Source organism: Scyliorhinus canicula, chromosome 2 (assembly GCF_902713615.1).
Source record: "Scyliorhinus canicula chromosome 2, sScyCan1.1, whole genome shotgun sequence".
In the NCBI taxonomy this organism is placed as follows: Eukaryota; Metazoa; Chordata; class Chondrichthyes; order Carcharhiniformes; family Scyliorhinidae; genus Scyliorhinus; species Scyliorhinus canicula.
The window spans coordinates 155,653,387-155,666,088 of NC_052147.1; the positions used below are offsets into that span (position 1 = coordinate 155,653,387).

General features: G+C 45.9%; 1 protein-coding gene across 1 annotated transcript in view; it reads right to left on the reverse strand.

The window, feature by feature from the left end:
- Positions 1-12,702, reverse strand: part of hdac4 (histone deacetylase 4) — a 699,895-nt gene that overhangs the window by 167,238 nt on the left and 519,955 nt on the right. The window contains 1 exon segment of the mRNA XM_038788077.1: positions 9,440-9,632. Within this exon segment, the coding sequence (XP_038644005.1) occupies positions 9,440-9,632 (193 nt within the window).

Consider the following 12,702-nt stretch of genomic DNA (forward strand, 5'->3'; position numbering starts at 1 on the left):
TGGTTTAACCTTACGGTGGGATTTGGGAAGGGGTGTATGGGATAGCTGATGGTCTGAGTTTTATTAATGTGCTGAAATCTGGGAGTCAATGGCAGTGGAAGCTTGGCGGTGGCCTCATTAGGTGAGGCCTGAGGGCTGATTGTGCATGTGTGTGGGGAGTGTCTCTTCACTCAATTGTTAACTTGGAATGTTCGAGGCCTGAATGGCCTTATTAAAAGGTCGCGCATATTTGCTCATCTGAAGGGGATGGGTTGGCCAGGTGTATCACTCTGGTCTGGATTTGAAGGCGAGAGGGGTAGCCATAGTAATAAGTAGAAGGGTACCTTTTTCAATGAAGAGGGTCATTATGTATCTGAGTGGTAGATATGTGTTCGCAAGCGGGCAGTTGGAGGGTTCCCCAGTAGCATTGTGCAATCTATATGCCCCAAATTGGGACGATGTGCATTTTATGAGGTGCTTTAGGAGGCCTAAGGAGAGGGAGATTTTTTTTTTTCCCCCTCATGTTCACAAATGTGGGGCGGGATTCTCCCCTACCCGGTGTGACGGGGGGTCCCGGCGTAGGGGAGTGGCGCCAACCACTCCGGGGTCGGGCCTCCCCAAAGCTGGGGAATTCTCCGCACCTTTGGGGGCTAGCCCCGCGCCGGAGCGGTTGGCACCAGAAGACTGGCGCAAAAAACCGGCGACAGCGGCCTTTCAGGCCCGCCGCCCGGCAGCGGGGCTGGCCGAAAGGCTTTCGCCGGTCGGCGCATGCTGCCGCTGACGCCACCACCGGCGCATGCACGATGTGGGTTTCTCTTCCGCTTCCGCCATGGCGGAGGCCGTGGCGGCGGCGGAGGAGAAAGAATGCACCCAGGGCACTGGCCCGGAGTCTGAGCGGGGGGCCTCGGTCGCGGGCCTGGCCACCGTGGGGGCACCCCCCGGGGTCCAATCGCTCCCCCCCCCCACCAAGGACCCCGGGATCCCGGTTGCGGCTCCGATCCCGCCGCCACCAGAGGTGGTTCAAACCTCGGCGGCGGGAGAGGCCTCCCAGCGGCGGGACTTCGTCCCATCCGGGCTGGAGAATCGCCGCAGGGGCCTCGCCGATTGGAGTGGCGTGATTCCCACCCCCGCCAATTCCCGGGTGGCGGAGAATCTCCCACGGCGGGGGCATGATTTTCGGCAGCGCCAGGCGATTCTCCGACCCTGCTGGGGGTCGGAGAATTTCGCCCGTTATTCCCAAATTGACTGTTTTGTGTTGGATAAGTTGCTGATTCCTGGAGTTGCGGGGACAGAGTACTCGCCGATCACGGTGTCTGACCACGCCCCTAACTGGGTAGACCTGCGGGCAGAGAAACTGGCCACTTCTGGACTGCAGTGGAGATTAGGCGTTGGTCTCCTTGCGGATAAGGAATTATGTGAGAGATTGGAAGGTGTCAGTCGTAATTATACAGATCAGAACGTCACTGGTGAGGTCTCCGCCGGGGTGCTATGGGAGGCACTGAATCCGGTGGTATGGGGAGAACTTATGTCGATCCGAGAAAACAGGCTAGGGGTGGAGCGAGGAGAACAATCGAGATTGGTGGAGGCGATCTTAGTAGTTGATCGCAGATTCCTGGAATCACAGGATGAAGTACTATTGAGGGAGTGTCAGAAGCTCCAGATGCAGTTTAATTTGGTCACCTCAGAGGAGACGGTGAGATAGCTGTGTAGAGCCAGGGAGTTCCTGTCTGAATAATGGGTAGGATGCTCGCCCTTTAACTAAGAAAGTTGAAGGTGACTAGGGTTATAGGTAGGCTTTGGGTCGAGGGGAGGGAAAAGGGGTGGTCACAGACCCTCCGGGGCTCAATAAAATCTTTGCGTCCTTCTATCGAAGGCTATACCAATTAGAACCACCACCAGGCTGCGAACTAAGAAGTAGATTCCTAGATGGGTTGGAGTTTCCGACGGTGGGTCAGGCTCGAGCGCAAGGACTGGTGGGGGTTTGCTAGTTCTGCGGGAGTTGCTGGGGTGTGAATTTGATACAGTCAGGGAAGACCCCGGGACCGGATGGACTCCCACTCGCATCTTATAAACATTTTGGTATGCTGCTGGGTCCGTTGATGGTACGGATGTACCATGAAGCACTGGAGAGGGCTCGATCCCCCACACTGTCGCAGGCCTCCATCTCTCTTATCCAAAAAAAGGATAAGGATCCTGAGCAACGCGATCTTATCGTCCGATTTCCCACCCGAATGTTGATGCAAAGCTTCTGGCCAAGATCTTGGCCACCCGTATTGAGGATTGCGTGCTGGAAGTGGTTGGAGAGGATCAAACTGGGTTTGTAAAAGGAAGAGCGTTAGCATCTAATATTTGGAGGCTACTTGATGCTATCAAGATGCCCGCTGGAGTAAATGAGGTGAAGATTGTGCTGTCAATGGATGCTGAGAAGGCATTCGACCAGAGTGGTGTGGGCGCAACTATTTGACGTTTTGGAGCGGTTTGGGTTTGGACAGGAATTTGTGGACTGAGTTCTATACAGCCGTGAAGGAAAGCATCTAATGGGGTTAGTTCGGAGTACTTTACTCTGCAGCATGGGACAAGGCACGGGTGCCATCTCTCTCCTTTGCTATTCGCTCTTGCGATCGAACCTTTAGTAATAATGGAACATCAGCTTTCATTGTATGCGGATGATCTCCTACTGTATGTTTCCAACCCCTTGGAGCCTATTGATAAGATCCTGAGAATTTTGAATGAATTTAGCTCCTTCTCTGGATACAAGCTTAATACGGCAAAGAGTGAGATTTTCTTGATTGGCGTGGGAAGGGTGTTTGAGTGGCTCCTGTTTCACCTGGCTAGAAAGAGCTTTCGTTATTTGGGGATTCGGGTGGCGTGGAATTGGGCCCAACTTCAAAAACTCAATCTGACATGCTTAGTAGAGGGGATGAAAGAGGAGTTCAAAAGGTGGGATAGTCTGCCTCTATCTTTGTTTGGAAGAGTCCAGACTATTAAGATGGTGAACCTGCCGAGGTGCCTATTTGCTTTTCAGAGCCTCCCAATCTTTCTGCAAAATTGTTTTTCAGCCTTCGGCTTTGTGTGGGTGGGGAGGGTCCCCTGTATCAAGAGAGTTTGTCTGGAGAGGAGTAAACAGGGGGTTGGCCTGGCCTTTCCCAATTTTCAATGTTACTACAGGGCTGCTAATATTATTATGGTCCGAAGATGGTTGTTGGACCAGGGGTTGGCATGGTGTAGAATGGAGGGGGACTTCCTTAAGGGCATTGGTTTTGGCTCCCCTTACTTTTTTGCTAGGTAGGTATTCATCAAACCCAGTGGTGGTTTCCACTTTGAGGGTTTGGAACCAGTGCCAATTATATTTTGGTTTAGAGGGCATGTACAGGAAGACTCCGTATAATGGCAACAACAGATTCATTCCAGCGAGCTTGGATGCCAGGTTCAAGGAATGGGACCGCTTGGGGATCCATTGCTTTAAGAACCTGTTCTTGGGTGGGAAGTTTGTGGACCTAACTGACCTGACAGAGTGCTATCAAATGCCCAGCAGTAATGAGTTTAGGTATCTCCAAATAAGGGCATTTTTGAGCAAGGAGTTGAGTTCATTCCCAATGCTACCGCCCTCGGGTCTACAGGACAGGTTCCTCCCGGATGATGAGGTTGGGGGTTAAGATCTCCAATGTGTATGCTGAGTTGGCCAGTGGGGAGGAAGTCACGATGGTGTTGATGCGGTAGAGATGGGAGAGGAATTGGGAGGTGCGGTGCAGGACTGAATTTAGGAGCAAGTGTTGCATAGGGTTAATGCATCCTCGTCATTACATAGATTACATAGAATTTACAGTGCAGAAGGAGGCCATTCGGCCCATCGAGTCTGCACCGGCTCTTGGAAAGAGCACCCTACCCAAGGTTAACACCTCCACCCTATCCCCATAACCCAGTAACCTCACCCAACACTAAGGGCAATTTTGTACACTAAGGGCAATTTATCATGGCCAATCCACCTAACCTGCACATCTTTGGACTGTGGGAGGAAACCGGAGCACCCGGAAGAAACCCACGCACACACGGGGAGGATGTGCAGACTCCGCACAGACAGTGACCCAAGCCGGAATCGAACCTGGGACCCTGGAGCTGTGAAGCGATTGTGCTATCCACAATGCTACCGTGCTGCCCCTGAAAAGCCCCTAGTCGCCACATTCCGGCGCCTGTTCGGGGAGGCTGGTACGGGAATTGAACCATGCTGCTGGCCTGCCTTGGTCTGCTTTAAAAGCCAGCGATTAAACCAGCCCCTTACTTAGTGAGCTAAGTATCATACAGCATAAGATTGTGCACAGAATGCATATAACACCGGCTAGGCTGAGTCAGTCCTTTCTGGAAGTGGCTGGTCAATGGACATTATGTGCTGGATCCCCTGTGAACCACGTTCATATGTTCTGGTCCTGTCCAAAACTAGTGGCGTTTTGGAAGGATGTTGCAGATACACTGTCTCGGGTGGTGGGGGGTAGTGGTCATGCTTTCTCCATGGGTAGCTATCTTTGTTGTGTCTGAGGATCCTGGTGTCATGGCGGGAAAGGGGGCTGACGTCATGGTATACTCCTCCTTATTGGCACAAAGGAGAATTTTGCTTTATTGGAGGGCCACAGAACCACCAAGCACTGGGTCATGGGTATGAGATCTTGCTGAGTTCCTTCATTTGGAGAGAATCAAGTTCGCCATCAGAGGTTCGGATGAAGGGTTATTTGTGGGGTGGAAGCTGTTCATCCACTTTTTCAACAACTACTCGACCGTCAGCAAAGGGGGAATTGGGGGGGGGGGGGGGGGGGGGGGGGGGGAAGAAGAGATAGTACTTTTGGTTCATTACTTTGCTTTAATAAGAAAAAAAAATGTTTACTCTTTTTTTCATTGAGAGCGTTGGCGTCTTATTTGCGTATATGTAGGGGGCTCCTGTTATATTGTATTGTTATAGTGTTATATGCATTGTTAATATGTTATGCAGTGTTTGTTGTTGTTCAATATTATGGATTGTTCCTGTTTCTGTATTCTCTATATGCTTTGGATGTGCCTTCAATAAATTATCTTTAAAAAAAAATAGTAAAGCATTTCAAGGTGCTTAACAACAGTGAAATCAATAAATACATTTTTACCACTAGGCTGTAGAAGAAAAAATCAAAATTTAACAACAGCTTGGAAAAGGGTAGGTTTTAAAGGGAGTCTTAAACGAGGATGAGGCAAAATCGCAAAAAAATTTTGGAAAGGAATTCCCAGAGCATATGTTAAAATAACAGGAAGCTTAGCTGCCAATTGTGGAGGAAGTAAAATCGGGGAAGGCTTTAGGCCAAAATTGGAGGAGCGCTGATATCTCAAAGGCTTGGAGAACTGCAGAAGCCTACAGGGATAGGGAGGGGCCATGGCATGGAAGGATGTGAAAATTGATGCTGCTTGTTGGGGAAGATGGCGAAGGTCAACACGCACAGGTTTAATGTGTGAATTAGATTTGGAGCAAGTTCAAGTTACGGCAACAGACTTTTGGATGAGTATAAGTTTATGAAATGTGCATGACAGAAAGCCAGTCAGGAGTGCACTGGAAAATCAAGTCTAGAAGATGTTTTGACGTAGATGACGGTTCCAACACAGGATGCTGAGGCAGAATAGGAGTTGAACTATAGAGATGAAAGTAGGTAGCCTTGGTGTTGATGTAAATATCTGGTCGGAAACTCATCTTGGGGTCAACACTGAGGTTGTGGATGGTCAAAATGCAGACAAGGAAGTGGAGTTTGTGGCAGGGACCAAAGATCACAGTCTCCTCAGTGCTTATTTGGAGAAAATTGCTGTTTGTTCAATATTGGGTGTCAAGCAAGCATTGTGACAATCAGAGACAGTGGATGGCTCCAAAGAGGTGGTTGCGATCACAGGGTTGAGTGTTATTGCTGTATATTTAGAACCAGATATTGTCTTTATCAGATGATATTACTGTGGGGTAACATGTAGATAAGAAATAGAAAGGGGTAACATAACATACCATTGGAGACACCAGAGGTAACAGAGGGGGACGAGAAACCATGGTAGATGATTCACTAGCTACAATCAGATACATAAGAATGGAACCAAGCTACTGTTTCACCCAACTGGACAACTGAAGAGAATAATGGACGATGGTGTGGTCAACTGTTGCTATGGAGAGGTCAGACATCTGATGAGTAGGATTCAAACATGGAATTATGGAAAAGATAGGCGTGAGTTTGGAAAGCAGCAATATGAAATGAAAATTGCTTATTGTCACGAGTAGGCTTCAATGAAGTTACTGTGAAAAGCCCCTATGCGCCACATTCCGGCGCCTGTTCAGGGAGGCTGGTACGGGAATTGAACCGTACTGCTGGCCTGCCTTGGTCTGCTTTAAAAGCCAGTGATTTAGCCCAGTGTGTTAAACTAGCCCCTTGCCATGTTCAAGGACTTTGGAGAAGGAAGGTTCAAAATGAGATGGTAGTTTCAGGAGATTAAGGAGGGTCAAGGGTAGGTTTGTTGAGGAGAAGGGGAGATGGCAGTAGATTTAGAGTGACAGTTCGCAAGGACAGTGAATTGTTAATAATTTTTTAAAAAATTTAGCGTACCCAATTAATTTCTTCCAATTAAGGGGCAATTTAGCATGGCCAATCTACCTACTATGAACATCTATGGTTTGTAGGGGCGAAACCCACGCAAACACGGGGAGAATGTGCAAGCTCCACACGGACAGTGACCCAGGGCCGGGATCGAATCTGGGACCTCAGCGCCATGAGTCAGTAGTGCTAACCACTGCACCACCATGCTGCCTGTGAAATGTTCAGAATAACATCTAAAATTAGACACAGTGAGCAAGTTAATCAACAGTTAAGTTGGAATAAGATCTAAAGAGCGGGATGTGGATCTCATGGACAAGGTAATCTCGGGTAGAGCAATGCATGAGATGGCTACCAAAATTTAGAGTATCCAATTCTTTTTCAATGAAGGGGCAATTTAACAGAGCAATTCACCTACCCTGCACATCTTTGAGACCCACGCAAACACAGGGAGAATGTGCAAACTCCACATGGCCAGGATCGAACCCGGGCCCTCAGCGCTGTGAGTCAGCGGTGCTAACCACTGCATCAAGAATCCCGAGAACCATGAGAGGTAAGTGTCAGGGCAGCTGGGTTGTTTGTCCAGAAGACTAGGAAAGGGAGGGGAGGAAAAGGCAAAGGCAGCTGAGCAGATGGTCTTGATCTTTCTGACAAAAAAATAAATTGGTGGGCACAGTGGTTAGCACTGCTACCTCACAGCTGCAGGGACCCAGTTCAATTCAGACCTCGGGTAACTGTGTGGAGTGTGCACTTTATTCCGTGTCTGCGTGGGTTCCTTCCAGGTGCTCCGCTTTCATTCCACCGTCCAAAGATGCGCAGATTAGATGGATTGGCCATTCTAAATTGCCCCCCCGAGTGTCCAAAAGGTTAGGTCGGGTTACTGGGATATGGTGGAAGCGTGGGTGCTCTTTCAATTCTATGATTCATTCCTGGAGGTGAACTTTAAAACTTCCAGACGACCAAAACTAATTTCACAGATTGGCAATTAACATCTTTCGCTTGGTAACTAATAACAGGGATGAGAAGTCTCATGACAGTTTTGCTCCAGTATTCAGAGAAGAGTACATTCAAATTGTAAAACGGTGTTAAAAGCATATATAAATTACTTTCCCAGGAATGGCTCCTCTTCGGACTTGGGAAAAGCAACAAGCAACAAAACCAACAGAAAGTTGCAAAATGGAACTTGCAAGGAACAGATCTAATTTGATTTCTGAAAAGTTTATTTTACTGCCCATATCATGGTGAGGGACTAGTATTGCAAGTGCTGGGGATGCAACATCAAACACCAGAATCATGGTTCATTATTACTCAGTATGGGCAGCACGGTAGCGCAGTGAGTTAGCACTACGGCCTCACAGCGCCGAGGTCCCAGGTTCGATCCCGGCTCTGGGTCACTGTCTGTGTGGAGTTTGCACATTCTCCCCGTGTTTGAGTGGGTTTCGCCCCCACAACCCAAAAATGTGCAGGGTAGGTGGATTGGGCACGCTAAATTGCCCCTTAATTGGAAAAAAGTGAATTGGGTACTCTAAATTTAAAAAAAAAAAATTATTACTCAGTACTCCCAATGGCATATCAGGAAGTTCTGCAACCTCAGCCAATGATTTTCTGGTTATTAAAACTCAGTCAGAAAAGCCATTGCTACTATTGAAAATCACAGTGTTGGTCAGAATCGAGCCAAGAAGGGTACAGTATCACCAAATGCAGAACAAAGCTACCCCAGTTCCGTCCCAGCTATTAAAACAAAAACATATTTTTAGACAATGTTAACTCGTATCTTAAAACTCATCATGGAAAAAATTACTTTGAAATGCAATGGCTATCATCACATAGGCAAACAGGGTACCATTTTCGGAACAGCAAGCTCTCGTCAACAGTCCGGAGATGAATAACCAGTTAATTTGATTCTGTTGGAAGAAACCTTGCCCAGGACAAAGATTCCCCATTCAACATCAAATAGCGTCAGTGATTCTTTCATTTCAGCTGAACTACTGGAACCAGCATGTTTTAATCATCTACATCCCCAATTCCCGACTTTAGGAAAACACACCTTAATACACACTTAACTAACATTTCCACAGCAGCTCTTTGACCAAGTTTAAGCAAAATCCACAGGTACTAGAAACATGGGGCACTGACACCTAGCAGAGAGAGAAGACTCATCAGTCTGGGCTGGATTCAAATTCAAAATAAGTGAAAGAAAGTGTTTGAATCTTCTGCCCCGAGCTTGTTTACTTTGTTAAATGTGGTATTGCAGTGTCGAGGAAAAGAGAATCTTGCATCGAAACACGTGCAACTGCAGAAAGGGGCTCTTTTAGTAGGGAACAAAATCCTATAGGTCAGCAAAATTAGGTTAACAAGAGTAGGTCATATGCACCAAGATGTAAATGTTTTTACTAAATAGAAAAACATTTTCAAACATTTTGAAGTTCTTCCAAGCACTGATGCTTGACAAACAAGCCAACAGTCAACCAATTCTTGAGCTTCTGCCACAACAGCTTTTAAGCCAGTTGCTAGTAGCTATCCCAGAGTGACATGGGTGGCTCAAACTCAAATTTTAAATGAACAGGCTATGGTCACAACTCTAATAGTGATTATTAGCTAATAAGTGTTTAATACATGCATTAAAAAATCCTTGGATTATTATTTCAAGAGATATTAACACCTCTGTTAAAAAAGGTAAAGGAATTTCATATGAGCACACTCTTTTCTACCCCAACCTTTGCACTGTGTAATTTCACTTCAAGCTTCAGAAATCAAGCTTCCTTTTCTTTTTTAAATATACATACCAGATATACATTGTTGAATCCCTAGTTTTCATAATAGTCCATTAGAAAAGATAAATCTCTTGCACATATCTGAATCATTATGGAGTTACTTACCAGTTACTAGTGGACTCTGGGGGGCCGGTTGGTCCAATAAGACCATATGCTGCAAGAGAGGTGTATGCCCACTACTGCCATCTTTATCCAAAGTGGCAATGTAGTGTGGCAGATGAGTACCAGCAATAAATGGAGTGTTCAATGGGAGTCCTTGCATGCCCACTCTCTCACCTTCTGCTTGGCCAGAGGCTCCCTGTACGCAAATAAAAAACACATTGAACATTTTGGTAGTAATAACCATAGATATAAATCTCCACTATAATTGAGATGTGAGAAGTTGTATAATATACATCTGACCAAGATAATGATAAATTAATTAAAACAAAGCTTCAGTAGAAACAGAGAGTTGAGAACCTGTCTTTGAAGTATCAGTAAATTATTATACATCTCTTTCAAATTTCACAAATGGGGAAATCTTAACACATGCATATATATTTTGATTATTTTTGGGGTATAAAAATAATGAGCCTTATTTAAAATAAATTGTTACAAGCAAGTAATGTAGTGTTATGCTAAATTATATATTTAAATATAAAACCCTTAAAACCATTCCTACCAAAGTACCCAATTTCAAAATGTATGAAATTGCAAAATGTAAAAAATTCAATGGGATTCGATGTTACAGATGTAATTTCTGTGTATCTAGTTAGAGGCAGAACCAATTTGCTGAATATCCCCATCCTGAATTGTTGTGGGATTGCAAGAGACATGAAAACAAGGAGCAGAAGCAGGCTATTCAGGCCTTCAAGCCTGCTCTGCCATTCATTTATGATCATGGCTGATCATCCAACTCAGTAACCTATACCTCCTTTCTCCCATATCGTTTGACCGCTTTTGCCCTAGTTATATCGAATGCCTTCTTAAAATATAAATTTTGGCCTCAACTACTTTCTGTAGGCTCGCCACTCCCTGTATGAAGAACTTTTTCCTCATCTCAGTCCTAAATAGTCTACCCCTCAGACTATGACCCCTGGTTCTGGACTCACCAGTCATCGGGAATATCCTTCCTGCATCTACCCGGTCTAGTCCTGTTAAAATTTTATAGGTTTCTATGAGATCCCCTCATTCTTCTAAACTCCAGTGAATATAATCCTAACTGACTTCATATCTCCTCATACATCAGTCCCACCATCCCAGGAATCAGTCTGCTAAACCTTTGCTGCACTCTCTCCATAGCAAGAACATCCTTCCTCAGATAAGGAAACCAAAACTGCACCCAATATTCCAGGTGTGGTCTCACCAAGGCCCTGTATAATTGCAGCAAGACATCCCTGCTCACTGTACTCGAATTATCTCCCCATGAAGACCAACATATTATTTGCCTTCTTTACCACCTGCATGCTTACTTTCAGTGACTTGGTGTAGTACGAGGACACCCAGGTCATGTTACACATTTCCCTCTCTCAATCTATAGCCATTCAGATAATAATCTGCCTTCCTGTTTTTGCTACCAAAGTGGATAATCTCACATTTATCCACATTATACTGTATCTTCCAATGCATTTGCCCACTTGCTCAACTTGTCCAAATCACACTGAAGCATCTATGCAGTCTCCTCACTGTTCACCCTCCCACCCAGTTTTGTGTCAGCTGCAAATTTGGAGATTTGGAGGGGGTGGCATAGTAGTTAGCACTGCTGCCTCACAGCTCCAGGGACACGGATTCAATTCCGGCTTCGGGTGACTGTCTGTGTGGGAGTTTTCACTTTCTCCCATTGTCTGCGTAGGTTCCCCCAGGTGCTCTGGTTTCCTCCCAGAGTCCAAAGACGTGCAGGTTAGGTGGATTGACCATGCTAAATTTCCCTTAGTGTCCAAAATATGTTGGGTGGGTTGCTGGGTAATGGGGATAGGCTGGAGATGTGGTCTTAAATGGGGTGCTCTTTCTAGGGGTTGGTGCGGACTTGATATATAGTGAACATCCTTGCAATAATCCTTGCGGTACCCCACTCGTCACTGCCTGTCATTTGGAAAAAGACCCATTTATTAGCGCTAACCAATTTTCTATCCATCTCCATACACAACTTCCAATCACGAGGTTTAATTTTACAAAGCCTTATGTAGGACTTTGTCAAAAGCCTTCTGAAAGTCCAAATATCCATCCAATGGCTCCCCCTCGTTAACTCTACTAGTTACATCCTTGAAGAATTACAGTAAATTTGGCAAGCACAATTTCCCCTTTGTAAATCCATGCTGACCTCTGTCCAATCCTGCCACTGTATTCCAAGTGCTTTGCTATCAAATCTTTAATAATGGACAGTAGCATTTTCAGATAAAGCTTAAGTGTTTGGCAAGTGCCTTCAGACAAAAGTACTGAGTGCATGATTGCACTCCACTATTTCCTCATGATAGGAGATGCCAGTCAGTGTTGGGGTTTACTCCATCTGTCATTGAGAAATAGTCGAGTACAACAAACACAGAAAACGCGACTGACCCTGACAACATCCAGGCTATAAAACAGACAACCTGTGCTCAGGCATTAGTTGTCCCCTTAGCCAAGTTGTTCCAGTAAATCTCGGACAATAGAATCATAGAATTTATAGTGCAGAAGGAGGCTATTCGGCCCATCGAGTCTGCACCAGCCCTTGGAAAGAGCGCCCTACTTAAGCCCATGTCTCCACTCTATCCCCGTTACCCAGTAATCCCACCTAACCTTTTTTGATACTAAGGGCAATTTAACAAGGCCAATCCATCTAACCTGCACATCTTTGGACTGTGGGAGGAAACCGGAACACCCGGAGAAAACCCACGCACACATGGGGAGAACGTGCAGACTCCGCACAGACAGTGACCCAAGCCAGGAATCGATGTTGGGACCCTGGAGCTGTGAAGCAACTGTGCTAATAACTGTGCTACCGTGCTGCCGGTCACTACTAAACAGTGTAGATATGTCCTGTCTACAAAAACTTGGATAAATCTAGCCCAGCAATCATCAGCCTCCTTCTCAATCACCAATGAAATGATGAAAAGGGTCAAGAATGTGCCACCAAACAACTTCTACTCAATAATATCTTGCTCATCAACCCTCAGTTTTTGTTCAACCAGAACAACTCGGTGCTAATCTCATCACAGCTTACATGCAGACATGAAGGCAACTTGAATGTTAGTGAAGTGAGATGCAGCTACAACAAGAAATTCAACACCATCAAAAGGAGAGAAGTTTGACTGGTGCTCAATAACTATCACCACTGGCATAGAGTGGTTGCAGTATATACAGGTTACTTTGATTGCACCAGCCTCCCCTGCACCTTTACCATGGAAGAGGAG